The 12,485-nt window shown below is 31.2% G+C and overlaps 1 protein-coding gene across 2 annotated transcripts; it reads left to right on the top strand.

The window, feature by feature from the left end:
• Nucleotides 1-290: 290 nt before the first annotated feature.
• On the top strand, nucleotides 291-7,515 carry LOC100811898 (D-2-hydroxyglutarate dehydrogenase, mitochondrial). Of its 2 annotated transcripts, XM_003516506.4 has the most exons (14): nucleotides 291-966; nucleotides 1,092-1,193; nucleotides 1,306-1,353; nucleotides 1,907-1,977; nucleotides 2,389-2,507; nucleotides 2,796-2,891; nucleotides 2,967-3,076; nucleotides 3,830-3,910; nucleotides 4,955-5,052; nucleotides 5,646-5,754; nucleotides 6,523-6,628; nucleotides 6,870-6,955; nucleotides 7,036-7,161; nucleotides 7,251-7,515. In XM_003516506.4, exons 1-14 carry the CDS (start codon nucleotides 307-309, stop codon nucleotides 7,338-7,340), a joined length of 1,902 nt encoding a protein of 633 aa, XP_003516554.1. In that variant the 5' UTR covers nucleotides 291-306; the 3' UTR covers nucleotides 7,341-7,515. The 2 variants fall into 2 exon arrangements, with proteins under 2 accessions (XP_003516554.1, XP_040872123.1); XM_041016189.1 differs by lacking the exons at nucleotides 6,870-6,955; nucleotides 7,251-7,515 and having other exon boundaries at nucleotides 7,036-7,156.
• Nucleotides 7,516-12,485: the final 4,970 nt, after the last annotated feature.

Here is a 12,485-nt window from a genome sequence, read left to right as displayed (position 1 = left end):
TAATGATTTTCTAAAGTTATCTTATTAGTTAATGAAATTAAGAAAAAAATTAGTTGCTTTGTTCAAATTTTTAAATTTAATTATTTACTGTCATTTTGATGATGTATAAATATATGTTAAGATCACCACTTAAATCATATTTAACTAATTTGATTGACAAAATATATTTAGTTATTTAAAAAAAAATAGAAAAGAAACTACTGTGACAATTATATACTTTCTAACGTTAAAATCACAGCTTTCTTAAATATTCATCAGTTATTCTTTCTTTTTTTTCTTTTTATCACATATTTATCAGTTCTTCAGATGGTACCTGGCACGTGTAGTGTGTCAGAACTCAGAACAAGTGAACCTCCTAGTTTAACACCATCTAAAATACACACACAACCTCCACTTTCCATCATCTTCAATCCAATTCCAAAGTACCGTAACGTAACAAACTTGACTTTGTGTGCCTCAGCTGCTATTGTTCATCGCAAGCTACCTAACAAGTTCGAGGCTGAACCTGAGACAATGGCGAATCACAATAGCAGATTCCTCTTACGCTCCTTCATCCCCTTCTTCCATCGCCGAATGAACTCACCTCTTCTTCCTTCAGCAACGTCATGTCCTCGGTTAACTTCGGGGACAGCTTTTGATGAAAAATTCACGCAGTTACCGAGCAATATTGTTCGCGGGGATCATCGTCAAGTTTTGTCTTTTTTCAATCCTTCAAGAAATTTCGCGGAAACCAAACAATGGGGTGTTGGAATTCGGCACAAATGCTTTGGTTCTATGGCTGGGTCGGTTCAAAGGAACCCCAGATTCTCAAAGTTGAATGATGATGATGTTCGATACTTAGAGGGTATATTGGGTTCCAAAAATGTTGTTCAAGATGAGGACAAGCTTGTCACTTCAAACACTGATTGGATGCATAAATACAAAGGCTCTAGTAAGCTCCTGTTACAACCTAGGACCGCTGATCAGGTTCTTTTATTGTTTTATATTATTATTTAGTTTGCCTCTGTTGAATTGAATGAACAATTACCCTTTAGGACCTTGGTTCAGTGTAGCATTTGGAAATTGGCTTTATTCTGTGTTTCCTTTTGCAGGTTTCTCAGATTCTTAAATATTGTAACTCCAGAAACTTGGCTGTTGTTCCCCAAGGTGGAAATACTGGTCTTGTAGGAGGAAGTGTGCCTGTCTTTGATGAAGTATACCCTTTAATTCATTCTCTTGGGTGACAAGAGGTCAACCTTCAATATATTAGAAAACAAACTCATGATTATGTGATTATTAATAGTTTTCTTATATCTGATATCGCAGGTGATTGTTAGTCTTAGTTCTATGAATAAGATCATATCTTTCGACAAGGTAGACCATTTACTGCATTTGTTATGAGTTATGAGCTGCCTCCTTCCCTGTGTATTTATCTTGGTGTCTCTAGTTCTGTTTGGAATTTTTGTTAATTGTTTTGTGAACTTAGTATTATTTTTGTTTTGCACTGTACTGCATTTGCACATAAAAAATAGAATCATTAATATATTTCTTATATCGATTTATTGACAGATTAGTGCTTTCTTATCTTTTAGCCTTTTTTCTGTAAAAAAAATGTAGCTTATTTTGCTTTCAGAAAGCTTTATAATCAAGATGCTGCAGATAGAGCTTGTAGCTGAAAAGTAGTTTCTGCATAAAAATTAAGCAAAACTATGTGAATTATCATTCACAAACACCCATATGCAGTACATCTTAATGCAGTCGTTTCTCCTCTTGAGGGCAAACGACATCTAATTCTGCTAGTCACTCTGCAACACCCATTTGCATAAAATTTTCATTAATTATCTCAATGGAATAAAAGTCAATTCAAACGTTAAAATGGCAGGTTTGTATACTTAACTCTGAAGTTTCTGTCAATGTCTTTTTTTAGGTTAGTGGAATATTGGTATGTGAAGCTGGGTGCATATTGGAAAATATAATGTCATTCCTGGACAATGAAGGGTAATCCTGTTCACTTTATAAAGTTATTGTAATTTGGATCAATTTCATAGAACTGTAATTATCTTTATTTTAAAATTTGGGTAATTTTATGCTGGCTACTTTTGGAAGAAGAATTAACAATAATACCGAAATTGACTTTTCTTCCATATTATGAATTATAATAATTCTGAAACAGAACTGTTTCGGTTTTGGTTCTCTGCTTAACAAACTCATATTAATATTAGAAAAAAGTTTTCTCTTTGGTTTGTTCTCTTCTTGAAGTTCTAAGTAGTGCTGGTGCAAGCGCAGTGTCATAACTTATGTCTTGAAAATTTTAGATGATCAGTTGCCCTTTCTTTGTCCATTTAAGTTATAAAACTCATAACTTTGATTATGCTTTCTGTATTTAAATTATGTACACTTTTCATTCAGATTTATTATGCCACTAGACTTAGGTGCAAAAGGGAGTTGTCAGATTGGTGGAAATGTTTCAACTAATGCTGGTGGTTTGCGTCTTGTTCGCTATGGATCGCTTCATGGAAGTGTACTTGGTAAGAAAATAATTTTGACCCATTAAACTTGTCAATTCAAACAGGTTGACTTTTACTTGTTTTTCTACGTCATCTGAATTTAATATTTCTATAATCAGTGCAACATGATTGTATTCATTTAGTTGTTTCTAATCTAGAATGAAGTCCAGTTGAAAGGTGGAACCATTTTGAGGTTGGGATATCAAAGCATCAGAATTGATCAATATATTGCACACTTGGCATCTTCAATCTATTTTTCTTTCAATTCTATTAAATTTATTCTGAAACAAACTTTTGATTGACTGGCAGGTGTTGAAGCTGTTCTGGCAAATGGTACTGTACTTGACATGCTTAAGACATTGCGCAAAGATAATACTGGCTATGATTTGAAACATCTATTTATAGGTATGTTGTGAACAACAATTCAATCCCGGAAACAAGTAGATAATCTGATTGTAAATTAACCTACCAATGATGTAGGAAGTGAAGGTTCCTTGGGAATTGTTACTAAGGTTTCAATACTTACCCCACCAAAGTTATCTTCAGTGAATGTGGCTTTTCTTGCTTGTAAAGACTATAGCAGCTGCCAGGTATGATCAATGTTCCTATTTTCAAATATATTTTGCTTAATGAATTTCTTAAACTAATTGTTGTTTTATTCTGGTGACGCATTGATTTCTTTAGTCACTTCTGTGGGTTACCTAAATTGGTTGCCCTATATACGATTTTGATAATATTATACAGAGTGATTGGGAAGCATTATATGTTTTATTTTTTCTTTTTCTTTTTCATTTCGTGTTTTTTAGCAAATAATTACATAAATGTCTTTTTGTTTTTACTATTTTTTTTCCAATAATTTTTCCTGGAAATGGTGAAATTAACCTTTTGTCATTTTTGCCATTTCCTATACATTTGAAAACATGAAATGAAAACAGAAAACCTTTTCTTAGACTAAACATGCCCTTGTCTTTCAAATTCATTTTAATTTTCTTATCATCATCTAACCACAAGTAACTCTGAATAAGCAAGGTGAAACTAGGTCTCAAATGATAAGATATTAAACTATATAGGAACATTCTGTTATGAATTAGGTGAAATCGTATATAAACTTATGTATTGTACCCTTTTTGTGTTGGTTTATGAATTTTTAACAATTTATACTGCTAAAAAAGTAAAAATTATCTGAAATTTGCAAGGTCATGTTTTCTTGTGCAGTGAAATACTTACAGTTGATAGTCAATTTTACTAGAAAAGTTTGTGCCAATATGCTTGCCCCTTTAGTTTTCAGAATGAAACAGGCATTCATCTTATCAGATTACTTTTGTTTCTGTACCTCTTATCAGAAATTGCTACAGGAGGCAAAAGGGAAACTTGGGGAGATTTTATCTGCATTTGAATTTCTGGATGTCCAGTCTATGAATTTGGTAACCTCAAGTGATACTTTGTGATGAAATTAATGTGTGTGATGATTGCTACTTATAAGTTCATTAAAGTTGTCTTGATGCATACTCATATGCTAAAACTTGATCTAACTTTATGTTTGGTTTAACTTAAGCTTGGTATTACTAACTTGAGTGCAAATGATAGTTTAGCAATCCTGCATCTTAGAGATTGATGAGGCTACTGCTGACAGACTGTCCATGTGCATGTATTTATGTCTTGTAGTCTGAATTAATGTGTTACACGGAAAAAGGAGTAGCATTGATGGTGAGGTGAGTGTAAAATGTTAGGCACAGGGGTAACAAACAGAATAATAATTATCACTTAATGATGTAGACAATTTAGAAAATTTAAAACTGCATCTCTTGTAGTGATTTTATACTGACAAGGTAGACGTGGAAACATAGAGACCATAGATAAAACTGATGGTGTGTCTTATTGATGAAATTCTATTTTGATTAAAGTTTTAGTTTTTGCTGCTATTTTGGATTTAACATCTAAAACACTTAAAGATCACATATTCATTATGTAGGAATTCATGCATGCATTTCCTTTTTCCACTTTCATTTTATTCCATTGATAAAATCTCGTCTACTTCCCAAATGTTTGAAATAAACAAAAGGTAAAGTACACTCTGTAAAACACTAATGAAAAATCATATTAAGAATTTCTGTCCGATATTATGATATAGACAATCAGGCATAGTAACATGCTTTGGGAGCTCGAGTCTTGACTTTGATCTATGGTTTCCCAAAAGGGCCTACAAACTGTTCTCTTTGTTGTCATGTAATTCATTATGAACTTTACATGAATTAGTAAGTAATATCTGATCATTGCAATATTTAAAATTTTCATCAATCATAACAGCTCCCTTAGTTGAGATTTATTTGTTTGTTTTGGATTGAGACAAGTTACTCCTATAAAAACCTAGGTCCTACTATTGAGAACATTATTAGAACTTCATTTCTTTTTTTCCTTTTCCCCTTGGTTGGGCCATAGTCATCCTGTTTTGATTGGATTTCTGACAGGTTTTAAATCACATGGAAGGTGCACGAAATCCATTGCCGTCATTGCATAACTTTTATGTTTTGATTGAGACAACAGGCAGTGATGAATCTTCTGACAAGTAATAAGTCCTTGCAATTTTTGTGTGTGAATAAAGTCCTTGCATTTTAACTAGATGTAGTTTGTCATTTTAGCAGAGTAAATTACATTGACTTCTGCTGTTCTGATTTTTGATCAATCACATACATCCAATTAAATTGTAATTTAGCATCCTCAACAGAGATTAGTGGAATTTGGAACATCAATGGATTTGTTTAATGCTGAATTTTTTTCCTTCTCATCTCGGGCTTCTGCTGGGGTTAAAAATTTGCACCAGCTACTTCAACTTTTTAAGGGGTTGGGTGGCAGACATGAATTGCAGGGTCTAATAAATAACTGATAAGGGGACTGTTATTATAAATATCTCATCCTCCATTATTTCACTTACAGCATCCCAAGTTTGATCCAAATGAAATATTCTATGCTATGAAGTATGAGCCTTAAAATCTTCCTGAACATGTTCCTTAACTTATTTTCCTTTTTATAGTTATCAATTCTGAGCATGTAACTAAATCCCTTCACATATGACTTATTTTCCTTTTTTTCAGTTATCAATTCTGAGCATGTAATAAGTCCCTTCACATATGATGTCACATTTTATTTTGATACCTCCAGGCAAAAGCTTGAAGCATTTCTACTTGGCTCCATGGAGAATGAATTGATATCCGATGGTGTTCTTGCACAAGACATAAACCAAGCATCATCTTTTTGGCTTCTACGTGAGGTTGACATTTTTCACTCTGTGATTATCTTTCTTAGGAAAAAATACTTTATCTCTATTCAAAATTAAGCAGATATCCCTGCCATGCTTTGCTTTTCAGTTTTCATTTTAGTGGTCTCATTACTCTTAGCTTGTTTTCTAATTTTTGTAGTCAGTATTTTAACCTCTTCTGGATTCATACTTCAGTTTTTTAAAAATCAACAAGCTTGACCAAGCTAGATAGGCTATACACTTGCATTTTGGAATTTTTATACCAATGTCACATCAAAGTTATTGTTATATACTTGCCCTTATTATCCACTTGCTTGACTACTAAGGCTCTACTGGCTGTTTCATCCCTAGAGAAGATTTCAATTCAAACTTTGTATGTTTTTTCGTTCTTTTACTCTTTACTCGGTATGAACTTCCGGCTAAATTGCTCATATTCTTATTTTTCATATTTATGAGCCAAATTGATCATATTTATTCTGATTTCAGCTGTTGTCATTTGACTCTCGTGGATGCTTTTTTAGTGTAGACCGTTATTGACATGGACAAAATTAACTAAATGTTTGATCATTGGACATATTGAGTGGCAGAATCACAGTTATTGAGCTGTAGAATCTAGATTCATTTTCTAATTTTCATAGGAGTTATTCTTCTGTTTATTGTTCAGCAATGATTTGTCATCAGTAATTAAAATTTCAGTTTAATATGTAATTTTTTAATTGTTTTTCTATGAGATTACTATTGAAGAATTCGGTTGTATTATACGTTATCTGATGATTTCAGGGTATACCAGAGGCATTGATGAGAGCAGGAGCTGTTTACAAGTATGATTTATCAATACCTCTTGAACACATGTACAATCTTGTTGAAGAAATGCGCTCTAGACTAGGTAAGGAACAGGCTAACGTTGCCATTTATTTATTATATTTTTGTTTTCCTAAGTTTGTGGTATAGTTCAGATGAGAAAGTAGCAGACGTAATGGATGTAGCAAGTATATGCTTAATTCCTTTAGTTATGTCTTAGAAAATCTATGCATACATGAGGCTTTTATGGAAGATATGTGCTATCTGTTGTATCACAATCGTGCAAACAAGATATTGTATTTTATTTATTTATTTTTGAGTTGTAGGTAACACAGCTAATGTAATAGGATATGGTCACCTTGGAGATGGTAATTTGCATTTAAACATTTCTACTTCTCATTACGATGACAAGGTAGCTCAAGCAAACTCAAAAAAAACTGTTTGGATATGAAATTATGCTTTTTATAACATCATCAGCGTTAAAATTTGCAGATTTTGTCACATATTGAACCTTATGTATATGAATGGACATCTAAGCACCGAGGTAGCATTAGCGCGGAGCATGGCCTGGGACTAATGAAAGCCAACGAAATTTTCTACAGCAAATCACATGAAACTGTATGTATATTATTGACTCAAGTTGTAGTTCTCCATTTGAGAATGTAAACTTGTGAATTTAATGTCTAAACTAGTAAGAAATTGGACAGGTACAAGTGATGGCTTCAATCAAGAATTTGCTGGACCCCAATCACATACTCAACCCATATAAAGTTCTTCCTCAGTCTCTCATTTCATAATCTCTTGTCGAAAACTTGATGTTGTATTCATATCTTTGTCACTTCCTTGAAGTGAGACAAACTTCTTTACTTGATCCAGTAAGTACACAGGAATTCTCTCCACATGACAGTGCCCTCACTCATCTAAAAAGTGTATTGCTACATTATGAATAATAAATATAGATATTTGACTAAAGTGTAATAAATTGGTAACAATCTTTTATTATCTCACCCCCCTCCAACTATTTGATTGGTGATATCAAGTAGATATGCATATGCCTTTTACTTGATATTCCCAATAAGGGTAAGTAGGCAATTCATTCGTGTTTGTCAATAGTACACCTATGCCCCATCTTTCAACTTTCTACTTTTTATACTTTCAACGACTTGCCATGTTTTGACCCAAGGTTTTTCCAAAGGACTAACCGTGATGTAAGTTTTCCACTAATCACTCGTGGAATATGCCTACCTTTAATCCTGAATTTGCCATGAGAATAAGCATAATCTCGAGGTATAAATTGCCGGTGCTCTCAAGTTAGGAAAGTCAATCCAACGCGTCCACTTGGGATAAAAGAATTGAAGAAAGGAATAAAAACTAATGTTAATTAGCAAAAGTGATGAAGAATTTGGCTCTTCTAAAACAATACTTAAAGTTCAAGTCTTGGGAAAAAAGCAGTATAACCGCTCAATTTAACTCAGATTAATTAGGCTCGAGAATAACTTTATATATCAGGAATATCTAACAGTTTTTTTTTTGTTCGACAAGCATATCTAACAAATAAACAGAATAAAAGAGAAAATATATTGAGAAGGATATGGAGTGAGTTTGATCTCATGTTTCGCATACGAGTGCATCAAAGGGGTTGACTCTAACAAAATGGGATAATTTCTCACATAATAATGAGCCAAAATTTGAATTTCTAATAAGAGAAGTGATTACATATAGTTCATGAAATTAAAGACCATTATTAAATTTAGTGCTCATTGCTCGTGATTAAAGACCACTTTGACTTTTAATTATTTTTTTTGCAACATTTACCTTCTTTCATCTTTTTCCTCCTTTTGTTCAAAACGTCCCTGAAACTTCGTAGTATGCAAAACCAAAGTTTAAAGAAAGACAACATAAAGGTAATGATATTGAGCAATGTAGGATTGTTTGTGCAATTAAGATATAACAGAAAAGACACAAGTTGGAATTGCAATACATCTGTAGGCCAGAGGATCATTGATTAAAAAGAAGAAAAAAAATATAATTTGTGATTTTGCATTTTTGCTATGTGGTTTAAGAGCATATATTTAAACCTATAAAACTCAAATTAATCCCAGGAAGAATTTGCATAACTATTATCAAACCATACTTGCAAAAACACAAAATTCTGAGCCTTGTTTTTCTAGTCATTGACTCTAGATCTCGAGCTTGTGCATGCGCTCCAATTCCTAATTGTACCTCTTTTTTGTTCTAACTTGATTGTGCAGATGGTCCTACAACACTCGTTATCATTACCTCTTTAGCATTCCATGAATGTGTTTTAACAAGAGGAAAATTAAAGGTGAACATTGCATGAAAAAATTGCCAACATGGTTTATGTGTATAATTTTGCCATGTATGGGCCAACGTGAGATAGCAAAAAGGAACTTAAGGTGCTACATCAACACTCTTACATCATTAGTTGATTAAAAGTCATGATTAGACTAACTTGATTGACAATCTTCAAGTTTAGAGACTATTTCGAAATTTTAATAATTTTAGAAATTAAGTTGATAGTACTTTATAATTTGATGGACTAAAATGATAACTCCCTATGACTAGGCTACCATAGTAGATCATTTAGCATGTTACATTAGTTGAGAACATTTGTTCAGCTTCTGCAATTTTTTTGGTCGAACTCCCTATTCGGCTATTTCCCCCATTGTTAGTGGAGGGACCATTAGATTCATGTCAAGGCAAATAATAGTGCATAACTGTTGGGATTTTCACTTGACAGCCTGGCTGAGTTATTATATCTCTCATTATCCATAGCCAAAGCAATTTGTTATGCAATGATCAGAAGCAGCGCTCGTGCATGAAATTTTACTCAAGGTTCTTTCTCTGAAGTTTAATAAAAAAATTAAAACAGTTAAATGTAATAGAAATTTGCATTTTAATGAATCTAAGTTGTATATTTATATTAAAACGTTAGTTTTTGTAATTAAAAAGCATAACAAAGTATTTTTTTAACTTTAAAATAAAACAAACAGGAAAGTCTATATGGGCTACATTTCTTCCTTTTCTATCTTTAGTTTATTCTATGAGCATCAGTGCATCACTATTGCTAAGGATCTTTGTGAGGGATCATTGAATACCTTTCTTCAATTTTCGCAGCTCGGCCAATGGTTTGTTAAAAAAGAGTTTTGATATGAAATTATGCACAATATCTTGATTTTTTTAACTATTAGGGTTAGGTCGAGTTGAAGAGATTAATTCCTTACAGTGCCATAAACTGATATTTAAATTTGTGTTGGGAAAAATGTCAACATTATTTAAATTTGTTGCTCAATTACATCTTGTGATACAGAGTTCTATTAGTAAAATTTTATTTGCCTACCGGAAAAAAAAAACATTGTTTTGAGAAAAGATATTTGTGGAATTTTATTTTTCTTAAAAGAACTTAGATTTTCAATGGTTATGCAACACCTTTGTGTATCTTGGATTATGTTTAAATTATGATCATTTCTCTTCTAGTGTTATATATCATAACGACAATGAATCTCATTCGCTGCCTTATGTATGATGTATCGATCTTGTATGGTGTATAAAAAGAAAGAGACAAACTTGTTAAAGATATCCAACTTGTTTGGTTTTGCTTGTTGTGTATCAAAATAATAAAAATTAGAGTTAAGAAAAATAGAAATTGACACTTATAATATTTTAATACGGGAAAATTCTCAACTTGTAAGAAAAAAAAACAGAAAACACTAAAGAAATAATTTTACTAAACTAAGTGAAAGAAAAATCATAATCTCTCTAAGTATAAGGAAAAAATAATTACAATCTTCTTCTTATAGGAGAGTACACATTTTTTTAAAAATAGGGAATCACTTGAACAACTCTCATAATTGTCTGTGTTGGATGGGATGATAAAGTCATAAAATTCATCAAATGGCTTGTTATTTATATAGTCAAAGACTTGATTTTAAGCATTGAATGTTGATTGCAAAGTTTCCACCCTCCAGCCAATTTACAAGCCTAGGATATGTACTTATGTAGATATAAATTTTAAGATGTCTCTTTTCACTTTTGTGCCACAAAGGTGGCTTTATTATTTTACGAGTTCACACGGCTAACCATCTAAAATCGTAAAAAAAATATAAAAATATTTATGATAACAAGTAACTTTACATTTAATATAAAATTTGGATATGATTTTCTTTTACCGCACTGTTAGACCAAATGTTTGCATCACATATATAATACATTTTATTTATAATTATTTTTTATGTATCTCTTTTTATTAAATCATTATTCTATTATGTTTTCACTTCTCTCTTGTTTCTCTTTCTAGGTATTAGATAAGGTTGATTAACAGACTTATAATTTATCTATAATGTTGGCATTAGATTGAATTTGATTTACTTTGCAAATTAGATTGATTTATATGTTTTTTTACTATATTTTTGGGTGAACTTGCATATCTTTAGTAAAAAAATTAAGGTCTAATTCATCATGATTAAAAGACTTCTATTTTTTCAACGGATGTTCTTTCATACAAATACACAACAATCATATTTGTTTTTTTTTTCTTTCACTTTAAAAATTAAAATCTCAATTAATAAATAATTTGCAAAATAAAACTACTTATTTGTTAATATTATTTATTTATTTTAATCTTTACCTGAAAACAATTTATCTTACAGGCCTAACATATGTACTTATGTAGAGATAAACTTTAATATGCCTTTTTTGACTTTTGTGCCACCTTTACTGTTTTACGGGTTCAACCGTCAACCCTCTAAAATCGTGAAAGAACCTAGAAATATTTATGATATCAAGCAACTTTATATTTAATATGAAAACTGAATATGATTTTACCGTCCCGTTACACCAAATGCTTTCAATAACTTTTTATGAAAAAAAAAACTGTCAAACTTTCACTATATCATTAATATATATATTTTTAGATAATAGTTGGAGATTATTTTGTTTTGTGATAGAAATTTATTGCCTTTTCACTTAACTATTTTTTTTAAGATTTTCTTTATCTAAATAATTTTTTTACACGATTGATGTATATTTAATTTGTTTTTATCTTCTATAAAAAATTTAAAATCTTAGCAATTTGTATACAAATCACAGTGCCTTGCTGACTTTTATATCATTAATATTTATATGTAAATTAATTAATATACAACTGTAGACAATATATAACATGGCTGGATAAAGTATAAAGGTAAAGGTGCATGGCAGAGTAAAGGTAATGTTATTAAGACTAATAGGGACTAAAATATAAAGATCTTATTTGTACAGGAATAATTTTTAAGGGTAAAAATTGTTCAAGTATGGAAATTAATTGGGAAGTTAAACAAAAAAACTTTTAAAGAGTCGGTGTGACAAATAAAAATAAGGTCTATGAACATGCATTCTAATATTTAATTCGAATTATTACATATATTCTTAAGAGGAGGATGTTAGTAATACTTTTCGGTGCACCATTTTTAATACATTGGATAAAATTTATTAAAAATTATATAAATATAAAATCTTAATTTATAGGTGATAATTATTAAATATAAAGTACATGCCGCATTTTTTAAAATTTTAATGATAATAGAGAGACTTAAAAAAACAATAACTGAGTGTGTTAAAATAATGTGTATTTCTTAATATTTAAACATTTTGAAGCCTCTAATACTTAACTCATCTAAATTTTTTGCATTAAAAAAAAAACTGTTTCTACTTTCTATACTCGAGAAGTAGTAACAATATTGTATCCTGGGATAAGAACACGAGTCCTAAATCCTAATTATCAGTAATCTGCAAACCACTAAAGTGTTTTGTTCTGCACGTTTTGGTGGCTACCTATATGACAAGATAGAACTCCATCATTCTTTCTATCCAAGAAGAGCATTATGTGTGCAGATTTTTTGTAGGTGTCACTGAGGTTGAGGATGAAGCTCCCCCTAACGTCC

The sequence above is a fragment of the Glycine max genome, chromosome 1 (assembly GCF_000004515.6).
Source record: "Glycine max cultivar Williams 82 chromosome 1, Glycine_max_v4.0, whole genome shotgun sequence".
NCBI lineage: Eukaryota > Viridiplantae > Streptophyta > Magnoliopsida > Fabales > Fabaceae > Glycine > Glycine max.
This window is presented reverse-complemented; position numbering and strand designations above follow the sequence as displayed.